General features: G+C 41.3%; 1 protein-coding gene across 1 annotated transcript in view; it reads right to left on the bottom strand.

Moving 5' to 3' along the window:
- Nucleotides 1-12,663, bottom strand: part of LOC117347325 (dynein heavy chain 6, axonemal-like) — a 2,502,256-nt gene that overhangs the window by 758,022 nt on the left and 1,731,571 nt on the right. Inside the window, 1 exon segment of the mRNA XM_033918113.1 lies at nucleotides 2,291-2,458. Coding sequence (XP_033774004.1) covers nucleotides 2,291-2,458 — 168 coding nt within the window.

Raw genomic sequence — 12,663 nt, 5'->3', positions numbered from 1 at the left:
CGGATCTCAGTGGCAGATCGCAAACTCACATCACCAGAATTGTCAGCCAAGTGGCAGGAAATGTGTTCAGTAAATGTATCTGCCTCAACAGTATGTCAGCAGTACCTGGAGTTTGGCCATTGGTAATGATGATGCAAAGAAAGCTACGGGTTGAGTGGGCCAGAAAGTTCAGCATGTGGACTCCAGAGATGTGGGAAAACATTCTCTTCAGCGATGAGAGTACTTTCTGAGTATTAGGAGGCCAGTGCAACACATTTGTAAGACGATTTAAGAATGAGGCTATCACAGAGACGTGTTTCAATGAATCCCATGGATGGGATGTAAACATACCGGGATATAATCTTTTTAGGAAGGACAGAGATGGTCAAAAAGGTCTATGTAAAGATTGATATCCAAGCAACCGAAATGCAAGGGATCTGGGGAGAGGAAGAAGCGATATGGATCACTCTGAAAAGAGAAGTTCTAGTCCTCCTCTTTTTTTATCACTGTATACTACTTATATTTTGTAGTTTTGTGGGCAGACTTTGATTATTCTAGGGTCAGTGTCCGAGGTTAGTCATGTTTCTGTGAGGAAGAGGCATCCTAATTGTTCTGTTTCTATCCAGTAAGTTCTTTTTTTTTTTTTTTTTTTTTTTAATCTTTATTCATTTTTAATACTTTCATTAAGTGAATATCCAGTAAGTTCTTATTAGTATGTTTTAAGTGATGATTTGCGATGATAAAAGCACCTGAATATGAGTTATAAGCTGTTCCTAAAAGCAGAGCTTGAATGATAATGTATATTTACGAGTGTTGAACTTAATTATAAGCCATTCTGAAGAGCAAAGTTTTGTGTTAATTGAAAACACACATACAATATTTATTCTATATATGTGTTTATCTCACTTGACCTATTATTGTTAGATGTACAAGGAACACAAAAAGCAGTTTTACAAGACAGAGCAGTTATTGATTACCTACTTCTATTACATAATCATGGATGCCATGAATTTGAAGGAATGTGTTATTTTAATCTAAGCGATCATTCCCAAAGTATTAACAAAAATATTAATACTTTGAGTGATTTGGTGAATCATATTACCCAGGATAAAAATCAAGGGTGGTAGGATTGGATTTTCAATTGGCTTCCAAACTGGCAGAATATTAGATATGTGCTTGGAATTATTCTAATCATAATAGGTTGCCTGATTGCTCTTTGTTGTTGTATACAGTGTGTCCCTTCACTCTTAACTATTTTACGCAATTTATGTCTACCTGAACTGGAGCTTATGCTGATCGGTTATGATTGTTACAGTTGATGATAAAACTCTGTATCAAAGGGTGGAATGTATTGCGCAAAACAAGAAGCCATTTTTGTGTGAAGAACTTTTGTGCTGGATTACATCATTAATACAGAGTTTTCTAATTCTGTTAGCTAAATGAGCAATTTAGAACATTAAAAGGTTGTAAAATTAGGGAAAAAGCCTGCTTTCAAACCATAACAGGAACTGTAATTATATTTCAGGAAATATAATTGCAATCAGACAGATGGACAAATGACATTCCATGTTTTCATGTAACCAAGAGCAAAGTAATTATATATGCTGTTCTTATTAGTAAGTTTTAAGTGATGTTTTGCGGTGATAAAAGTACCTAAAAGCAGAGCTTGAATGATAATGTATATTTACGAGTGTTGAACTTAATTATAAGCCATTCTGAAGAGCAAAGATTTGTATTAATTGAAAACACATATACAATATTTATTCTATATGTATGTTTATCTCACTTAATGACCTAGGAGCAGGAATGATGTTACCTATCCTGAAAAGCAGTTTTTGCAACTAATTTACTGACATTAGGAGCAATAACACTGCCTTTGATTCACCCTGGAGACTGGCCAGTTCCGGAGTATTTAAACGCGGGTGTTTAGGCCATAAACTTTGGAGATTTTTTATGTGTGGACGTCCAAAGGGGTGTTTGGCCCATTGAAAGCTCTCTATCTTTGACTGCAACTTGGATCTCTCCACTCACTGGCATAGATGATGCATACCTCTGCTTCAACCGTGATATACTGTATATTTACTTTATGTTTAATTTGTGTATATGCACATGAACTGTTTGTTAGACTGATGTATAGGGAATTAAAGCTTACTCTCTGCATAATATTGTGTCTTGTATTATCTGGCACAAAGACACCCAAAAGAACACCACTGAGCAACACAATAAGTACCAACTAACTGGTTTTAAAAATTGTTCCTCATTACTAAAGTAATACTTATAAATATTTTCAAAACAGTTCCTTCTATGTTACCTGATCAGCATTTTCTTGATCCACTGCCAGTTTCTCCATCAAAGCATCTACATCTACTGATTTTTGTTTCAGAACTGGCTCCAGAGCTGAAAGCTCTGATTTCATTTTATCCACAAGAATATTAGTCTCCAATAATTTGGTTAAGCCATTCTTCACACGATCTCGAGCCTGAAAAACAGTTGACATGAATTTAGTAATTCTAGAAAACAACTGATTATGCCAATAAATTAAAGCTTTTTAGTTTGGTTCACTTATAGTAATATTTATTCCTTTGATTGTCAAAACAAATAACTAACATTTATTTTATTTATTTGATTACAAACCTCTACAAGTTCAAGGGGACTGATGTAGAAATCTATCGCCAGCTTAGCCAGGTGGTTAGCAGAATATATGCACCTCTTACTGGCCAAGCAATGCAGTAATGAGGTTACATTAGTTTCTTTTATTTTGCCAATACCTTGAGGAATGCATATGAGGCCATTAAGTATGCTGCAGCAATGTAGGAAAGAAAACAGTGGTCATGGGTGTATGGTTACAGCCCAAGATTTTTCACCTGGTCCAGGGCAGCATAGCCTGACCTGGCCTCCCTGGCCTGTTATACGAATGTACTGGCAACCCAACCCAACAAACTTGTCTCCCTTCTCTCCATCCAACTTTTTTTAAAAAACCATCACTTTTTCTGATCGCTAGCCTCCCAGGCTTAAATTTTTTTAAAAATTCTGGGTATTTAGATCACCTCCCACTTCCTGACCTCCTACCCACTACTTAAATATTAATCACTGGGAACCCCCATCCCACATGATTCCCCTTCCATCCTCCAACTAAAACCAAAATCAAGGTACCCCACACCCACCTGGCCCCTCCTCCAGGTCTCCCAACCCCTCCCTGTTGTACCTTATCATAATAATAGCTTTATTTATATCCTATCATACCTTTTCAATTCAAGACGGTGTACAACAAGAGGTGCTGTAAGGAGAACAGTGAGGTAACATCAATTAGATTTGGGAAGGGGAAGATAAGTTATGTGGTGGGGCGACATAGGGTAGAAGGAAGGAATGTATAAGACAAGATAGGTGTTTCCTTATGGGAGTCAGGAATAATGAAGAAATAACAAAAATTTAATTTACTTAAAGCCTCGACACGTACCTGTTTCAGCCTATTCGGCCTGCATCAAGACAATGATCACAGGAAAAAATTTATTCTCACAGCAGAGAAAAGAAGAAATAACAGCGAAGACGATCTCTGTGTTCTGCAATTTTATTTACTTAAAGTCAGGAATAATGCCCACTTGCTCCTGGCTTTGGCCCTGCTATCATGGAAAATGGTGTACCCAGCCCCACCTGATATATCCATGGATGCACCAGGAAGTCTGCTATATAATGAAATGTTTCCCTTATTTGGCAATCTCCACCCAACTACTAAATAGGAGGAAACTTCCAAGGGATTGGGGATTCAATTCAGAGAGGGATATTTTAATCTGGAGAATTTTTTTTTGTTGTTTTCTAAGTGCTTTTATGAGACTGGCCCCTTAAGCTGGGTTTTATGAGACTGGCCCCTTAAACCTGACTAAAGCCTGTGAACCCAAACCATTTTACAACTTTCCTGCTTTCATATAAACCCAGCTATTTCTACCTGGACTGTACCTCTCATCTCTTGCTACTTCTGACTCTCTTCAGAGATACTTTTGGAACTGTATATTTTTGCTAAATGTATAAAACTGATGCATATATTTTGTAGTTCATTGGAAATAGCTTTTGCATTTCTCTCTTTAGCTCCACCCTCTCACACCCTGTGTATCTTTTATCTTTCCAGACTCCAGTCTAAATGGCTCCCTTCCTTCCCTTCTCACCTTAAGAAACAGCCTAAAGCCTGTGAACCCAAACCATTTTACAACTTTCCTGCACTCATATAAACCCAGCTATTTTCACCTAGATTGCAGCTCTCATCTCCTGCTACTTCTGACTCTCTTCAGTGACACTTCTGAAAAATGCCCATCATTAAAGTATAAGCCACACTGTGAACTCGGCCTAGACCCACTCACCCCTAGGCTCACATTACATATTGTGACAGGGAAGCTCCTGTCACAGTGAAAACTACTGCTAAAACTCCCCAACATGCAGCACAGGGTTCTGTAAAACCCGACCTGGAGCCAGAACAGCTGGCTCAACCCAGAGAATGCAAGAAAATGCAGGTCCCAGCACAGCTCAATAGCCAGATAGGGAGAGCTCTGAAACCCACTAATTTCCCCTATCACTCCTTTCTCCAAGTGAGGGAGAAACCTGAGACCAATTTGGAGAGGGGTGGAGTCAGACCCCGGAGTTTGTAGGCTGGGAAGCCTCAAATGGGAAACAAGCAGAGGCAGCAGGGGAGAGGCTAAGCTGGCTCTGATTGGGAAAGCCAAACAACCCACGGTGATCCTATCTTCAACACATTGCCTAAGCCCCAGCAGGGACGTTTTACAGGAGGCCAGCCCACAAGGAGAGGCAGTATAACCTACAGGAGGTATAGTGACTTGCCTATTAAACCCCAGAGGGAAGGGCTGGAAGTTTACCCTAATGGAAATGCTGCAGGGGAGCTGGCAGACATGCAGAGAGGGGGATGGGATGTAAAGCCTGGAATGAATGTGGAAATGGAAAGCCAGGGTTCCCAAGAGTGTGATTGGGAAATGTATAGTTTCAAGTTTATTAGCTTTTTAATATACCGACCATCAACAAATATCTGGCCGGTTAACAATAAAATTTTAAAAGGGTAAGAAAGAAGAAAAATAAAATAATAGATATTTAAAAATAAATAGAGTGAACATTAATGACATTAACTAGACAAACTTGAAAGTGAGGGTGAAAGGGAAAGGAGGGGAAAAGTTACATATTTGAGAAGAAAAGGAGAAAGTGGGAATGGGATAAAACGTATAGGGTAGGGTCGCTTTGGGGGGTAGTGTGTTTGGGGAGGACATGGACCTAGAAGAATATAGGGTGTGAGGGCCCTGTAGTGTCCTGTGGAAAGAGTTTCTGCTTCATTTAAACTGGAGCTGAAGCAGGGCAGGGGCAGCCCTGCCTAATTGAGTGAAATTCCTACAGTGAACAACGTGTTAAAGCCAGAAGCAAAGTTAATTTGGGTTGGAACTGTGACTGTGAAGATAACTGAGATGTGATAAAGCGGGCACGGGCCGTGCTCAGCTGTAAAGCAAGGAAATGTGGTCAGGACAACCTGATAAAGCCTAAAATGGGATGTCAGAACAGTGAATGCCCTGATCCAGGGTGAGGTTTTTTTTGGTTTTGAATTTGGATTAATTTGATGATGAGGAATGAACCAGTGCAGTACTGAGCCTAATGTAATGCCCCTGGACTGAGCGGTATGGGAATACGAGCTGGGGCTGAGAGAAAGTCCAAAGCACCAAGTTTGTTTGTTTTGCTCATTTTCTTTCTTTGGGACACTAATAAACCTGATGCTGTTTCAGGAATCTGGTATCCGGGTTTTTCCTGTACTTAACCACATAAAAGGCGTTACAAAATTCTTGCTTGCGGTCTGAGCCAGGTTTTCCTATTCATTTGGGGACTGGCCCGGCCACAATATATAGACCCACCCACCAATCATCCTCCAACTGTTGCCCAACCAACACAGAATAATTAACTAAATTAAACAACCCCAATATTATACCTTAAACTTATAATAGTCTTCTGCTTTCCTATCCTAGTTATCAACCAGGGTAGATATACTCACCCAAAAACCCCTCCCAACATAGCCCCCACAACTAGAGAGGAATTTCCTTTTCCTCATATACCCCTCCACAACAAAAATACACAGATACTTACTGTAACAGTTGTTATCCAGGGACAGCAGGCAGCTATTCTCACATGTGGGTGACGTCATCCATAGAGCCCGGATGTGGACAGCCTCGCAAGCAGACTCGTTTGTAGAAAACTTTGAAGTTTCAAGTCTGCCACACCACGCATGCATGAGTGCCTTCCCACCCAGAACAGGGCACATCTCCTCAGTTCAGATAGCTAGCAGAGAAGCCAATCAGGGGAGGTGGGTGGATTGTGAGAATAGCTGCCTGCTATCCCTGGATAACAACTGTTACGGTAAATAACTGTACTTTATCCCAGGATAAGCAGGCAGCCTATTCTCACATGTGGGTGACCTCCAAACTAACCAGAATTGGATGGTGGGAGAAAACATCCAGACAATAGTAAGAAGTGAAAGTATGAACCGAGGACCAGGTGGCAGCTTTGCAAATTTCCTCAATAGGAGTGGATCTGAGGAAAGCCACTAAAGCCGCCATGGCTCTAACTTTGTAGGCTGTGACTTGACTATGTAGATACAGTCCAGCCTGGGCAGAGCAGAAAAAAAGATATAAGCAGCCATCCAGTTGGAGATGGTACGCTTAGAAATTGGATGTCCCAACTTGTTTGGGTCGAAGGAGACAAAAAGTTGAGGAGCAGATCTCTGTGGTTTGGTGCGTTCCAGGTAGAAGGCCAAAGCATGTTTACAGTCCAGGATATGAAGAGCTGATTCTCTAGGATGAGAATGAGGCTTTGGAAAAAATACTGGAAGTACAATGAGATTAAATTCTGAAACTACTTTAGGTAAGAATTTAGGATGAGTACGGAGGACCACCTTGTCATGATGGAAAACTGTGAAAGATGGATCAGCAACTAAAGCTTGCAGCTCACTGACTCTTCGAGCAGATGTGAGGACAATGAGAAACACCACTTTCCATGTGAGATATTTCAGATGAGCCTTGCCATTGGTTCAAAAGGAAGCTTGATGTATATTATCTGTAAGCTCCATATGCTGAAAGACTTGTTCTTGTATCCTGTTATTGTGTATTAATAAAATATATATATTACTTATACCAGCATATTGAGTGTCATGAGGCCAATTATTGAGGGCCCAAACAGGGGGCTTCTCAGAGGTAACTGGAATGAATTCAATAGTTTATTGAACTTCATTGTAGTGGTTCACAGCAACTTTGGTACAGGGCAAAAGTTTCCATTTTTTTCATACAAACAGTCCTGTTCCTCTTTTCTCTCTTTGTCTACCTGACCCCTTGCAAATACTAAAAAAATGGGGTTCTCCTTCTAGGATCCGGGCTTAGCAGGAGATTGGGTAACTCTAACACTTATCAGTCAGTTTCTTCAGTTCTCTGCTCACTCCCTAGGTAACTCAGGGAACCTCCCTCCAAATAGCAAAGCCTGGGCAGAAGCCAAGGGTAACCACAAACTTCATAGTTTATTTAAAATTTGATTACACGCCTATCCTAGTTCTAGGCGAGAATACAATAGTAATAAAACAGATGGAAATACAAACTGACTACATAGACCATAAATAGACCAGACTGATTAAATGAGGGAAGAGGGAGGAACTACAAATAAGTTGAGAAAGAAAACATTAATGGAAAGTACGAACAGGAATGGGAAGACAAATATTATGCTGCTGCATTTCATTAGAACGAAAGGAATAGAAAATTAAAAGAGCCAGGAAAGAGAGAGAATGCTGTAAATGGTAGACAGCATAAGATAAACTTAGTATTAAAGAATAACCTTACTCCCTCTTCTATTAAACTACGCTAGCAGTTTTTAGTGCAGAGAGCCGCGCTGAATGACCCGCACTGCTTCCAATGCTCATAGGAACTCTATGAGCGTCAGGAGCAGCGCGGGCCATTCAGCGCAGCTCACCAAGCTAAAAATTGCTAGTGCAGTTTAATAGAACCGGGTCTTGGTGTTCAAAAGCAGCTTTGAACAGAAAACATTTTAAAGCACCTTTGAACTTTTCTAAGTTGGTTTCAGATCTAATATGTAAAGGTAAAGAATTCCAAATAGTGGGAGCAGTCACGGAAAATGAAATTGTGCTGATTATTTTTAATGATGGAACAAAGCAAAGATGTGGATTTGAAGATCTTAGTGTTCTGGGTGGATCATGGGGGGGACAATCAATTTATCAATAAATGCAGTTTCATTGGTTTTATGTGTTTTTAATGTTATAATAGCAAGTTTATATGTTATTCTGTGGGGGAAAGGGAGCCAGTGAGCCTTTTTCAACAATGGAGTAATGTGATTGTATTCTTTGGAACCTATAATGACCTTAATAGCAGCATTTTGGATGATCTGAAGATGTCTAATCTCTTTCTGTAATATACCTTTATATAGAGAATTACAGTAGTCAATATTTGACACAAGAGAATGAATTAGTATATTTAATGCAGGTGGTTCCAAGATGCTAGATAGGGACCTAATCATTCTTAATTTGGGAAGCAACTTCTGACCACTACTCCTGCTCAATGATTATACCTAGTATTTTTACTGAGTTGACCTCACTAATTGGTGTTTTATCAATGCAGATAGGGGAGATTAGTTTTTTTTTCCTCCTCCTCAAATGTTTCCAGGCACAACCAAAAGCCTTTCTTCCTCTCTTTGTCTCTGCTCCCTCCCAAAGACGTTAAGGAGTCTCCCTAGGTCCTAGGGCTTTGGTGAGGGAAAAGAACAATCAAAAGCCTTTCTTTTCATTGGTTCCCTCCTAAATCCTTTCAGGAGTCCCCCCCCCTTGTTTCCAGGGCTTTGGTGGGGGAAAGGAACAACCAAAAGCCAAAAACTTTCTATTGCAGTTCCTTTTATAGTTCCACCCTCCTCCCACTGGGGAAAGAGCCTCCTGCTCCTCCCCTTCAGTCTGTGCTAGCTTCAAACTGAAGCTCAGTGACCACCTGAAAAATCTTCCACACTGCTTTCACAAAGGAGCCATTTTCTGGGGGGGGGGGGGGGGTGGAGGGGTATCACACGCACCCCCTTCTAAAGGACCTCTGCTCTCAGAGGACACCACTTTATACCCCTTTCTTTCTTCACAACCCGGGGCATAACCCAAGTTGATTCATATAATTTATTGTACTCATTACACATGTTCAATTACACCTTTAACCTCTCCCATGGTCTCTTCCCTTTTAACTATATTTTAGTATCATGTTTCTCATTTTACTCCTCCCCTCAGGTTCCATTCCCTCTGAGGGATCTTATTCAAACATCAATCAAATCATATTGTCATTCCTTTATTGTACTTCTCCCAGGTTCCCTTCCCTTCAAAGGAACTTGGACTCTCATATCACATTTTCTCCATTCCTTATCTTAGAGGAACACCACCTCACTTCCTCTCTCAGGCAAGACATGGCATCTCATCTTTCAGGATCCATTCTCCCCTCAGAAAGTGACATGTTACCCCATCTCCCTTTGTAGGGGCACCAGGCAATCTCGAAACCCACACTCCTTAGTGGGTTACAAGCACAATCTATAATATTCCTAAACCACATTCCATGTTACATTATTAAAACATAACCTTTTTACTCCTAACATATTTAACCTTCCTGTATTACTCAGGATCTCATTTTATATGACATCATGTATTTTCCCTCTTAATAATTATGAACTACTGTCTCTCTTTTTTTTTTCTCTTAGGCATCACCAAATGAAGGCCCAGTGGTTCCAGCCACAATGTTGTTGCAGTGACTCCATTATAAATCAAATTACAAGAATTGATTTGACTGATCACTATTGAAAATACCACAACCAAAAGAGCTTTATAATAGTCTCCTCTTTCTGCTCCCTTTTAGAGAATGACACATGGACAAATTTGTCCCTGTCATTGCAGGATCTATCTCCATCTATCTATCTCCATCCATCCCTCTATCTCTCTCACCTCTCTCCTTTCTTCTACTTCCCCCTCTTCTTCTCCCCCTCCAACTCCTCCTCCCCTCTCCCACCTCTTCTCCTGATCCTTCCTCTCTTGATGTTATCCAGAGACAGCAGGCAGCTATTCTCACATATGGGTGACATCATCCACGGAACCTGGATGCGGACAGCCTTGCAAGCAGACTTACTTGTAGAAACTCAGAAGTTTCAAGTTTGCTTTCCCGCCCAGCACAGGGCGAGTCTCCTCAGTTCAGATAACTAGCAGAGAAGCCAACCAGGGAGGGGGGGTAGGTTGTGAGAATAGCTGCCTACTGTCCCTGGATACCAACTGTTACGGTAAGTAACTGTGCTTTATCCCAGGACAAGCAGGCAGCCTATTCTTAGTTGACCTCCAAGCTAACCAGAATGGGATGGTGGGAGTGTTGGCAACTTAGGAGAACAGATTTTGTAACACTCTTTGGCCAAAATGGCCATCCCGCCTGGAAAAAACATCCAGACAATAATGAAAAGTGAAAATATGAACCGAGGACCAAGTGGCAGCTTTGCAAATTTCCTCAATAGGAGTGGATCTGAGGAAAGCTACTGAAGCAACTTTGTGGGCTGTGACTCGACTCTGTAGATGCAGTCCAGCCTGGGCATAGCAGAAAGAGATACAAGCAGCCATCCAATTAGAGATGGCTTAGAAATTGGATGTCCCAACTTGTTCAGATTGAAGGAGACAAAAAGTTGAGGAGCAGATCTGTGTGGTTTGGTGCGTTCTAAATAGAAGGCCAAAACACGTTTGAAGAGCTGATTCTCCTGGGTGAGAATGAGGCCTTGGAAAAATCACTGGAAGTACAATAGATTGGTTGAGATAAAATTCTGAAATCACTTTAGGCAAGAATTTAGGATGAAGTTGATACAGGTATCATGATAATTATGTCATCTGCATAAGTGAAATGTTTTATTTGTGCGACATCTAGTTTGGCTCCAAAGGATTGCATTAGGAGTCTGAACACTGATGGTGAAAGTGGGGACCCCAATGAGAGGGTGCCAGCTATCAGAAAGTTTGTCATCCTAGTGCTGAGTGGTTAGGAAGCCTTGGAACCAGTAGAGGACTGGGCCGCTAAATCCCAAATAACTGAAGATCTTGGATATTTGATCAAAGTCTACTAGGTCGAATGCACTGCTTAGGTCAAATTGGATTATAATTGCACTGTGGCCCTTGCTTAGTAGTTCTTTGCTGTATATTACTAGTGCCGTGACCATCGTCTCAGTGCTGTTATTTTCCCTGAATCCCAATTATGAAGGGGATGTTGAAAGATTGGTGGTTTTGTTGCAGTGGGTTTAGCTGGATTGGTGGGGGGTAGCTGGTCTTATGTGGATTGAATTTTTGTTTTAAAATGGTTGGTTAGTTCCAGGGCTGTTGGAATAGAGGGGTTGTCACCATTTGTGATCTTGTCCGTGTTGGTTAGATTGAGAAAAGTTTGTTGATTTAAAGATTATCTTCTGTGCTGATCTGTTTATAGTAGTACTCTTTTTTTTCTTTTGCATCATGGGACCCTCGACCACCAGAGGGCATCCGCTGAAGATCAGGGGAGGGAAGTTTCATGGCGACTCCAGGAAGTACTTCTTCACCGAAAGAGTAGTGGATCATTGGAACAGACTCTCACTCCAGGTTATAAAGGCCAGCAGCGTGACGGATTTTAAGAGAAAATGGGATACTCATGTGGGATCTTTAAGAGAGTAAATTCAGGGGAGGGGATACTTGGAATGGGCAGACTTGGTGGGCTATAGCCCTTTTCTGCTGCTTTTTTTCTATGTTTCTATGTTTCTAATAGTGATTTATATTCTATGATTTTCTGGCACAACTTAGTCTTGTTTTTTGGGGACAGGTGTTTATGCCAGTAACACTTGACTTGTTGGCAAGCTCTTTTTAGGGACAGGTGTACAAACAGAGTAACATGACTCAGGGGCTTCAAGGTAAGGTAACGTTATTCGCTGACGACACCAAACTATGCAATATAGTAAGAGATGGCAAGTCACCCGATAGTATGACACAGGACCTACATTTTTTGGAGCTTTGGTCCTCGACCTGGCAGCTGAGCATCAACGCTAAGAAATGCAAGATCATGTACCTTGGCAGCAGAAATCTGTGCAGAACTTACACCTTGAATGGTGAGACCTTAGCTAGAACTTCAACAGAACGAGACTTGGGAGTGATCATCAGAGCAGACATGAAAACTGCTGATCATGTGGAGAAGGCTTCATCTAAGGCAAGACAGTTGTTAGGTAGCATCCGCAGGAGTTTCATCAGCCGGAAGCCTGAAGTCATAAAGCCATGATACAGAACCATGGTGAGGCCTCATTTGGAATACTGTGTGCAATTCTGGAGGCCACACTACCGAAAAGATGTGCTGAGAGTAGAGTCAGTGCAACGGATGGCCACCAGGATGGTCTCGGGGCTCAAGGATCTATCGTACGAGGAAAGGCTGAAAAATTTGTGGCTGTACTCACTCGAGGAACATAGGGAGAGAGGAGTCATGATCGAGACGTTTAAGTATATTACCGGCTGTATCGAGATGGAAGAAGAGATTCTTTTTCTCAAGGGACCCTCAGCCACAAGAGGGCATCCGCTCAAACTCAGGGGCGGGAAATTTCATGGCGACACCAGGAAATATTTCTTCACCGAGAGAGTGGTTGATCCTTGGAATGAGC

This window comes from Geotrypetes seraphini, chromosome 1 (genome assembly GCF_902459505.1).
Source record: "Geotrypetes seraphini chromosome 1, aGeoSer1.1, whole genome shotgun sequence".
NCBI lineage: Eukaryota > Metazoa > Chordata > Amphibia > Gymnophiona > Dermophiidae > Geotrypetes > Geotrypetes seraphini.
This window is presented reverse-complemented; position numbering and strand designations above follow the sequence as displayed.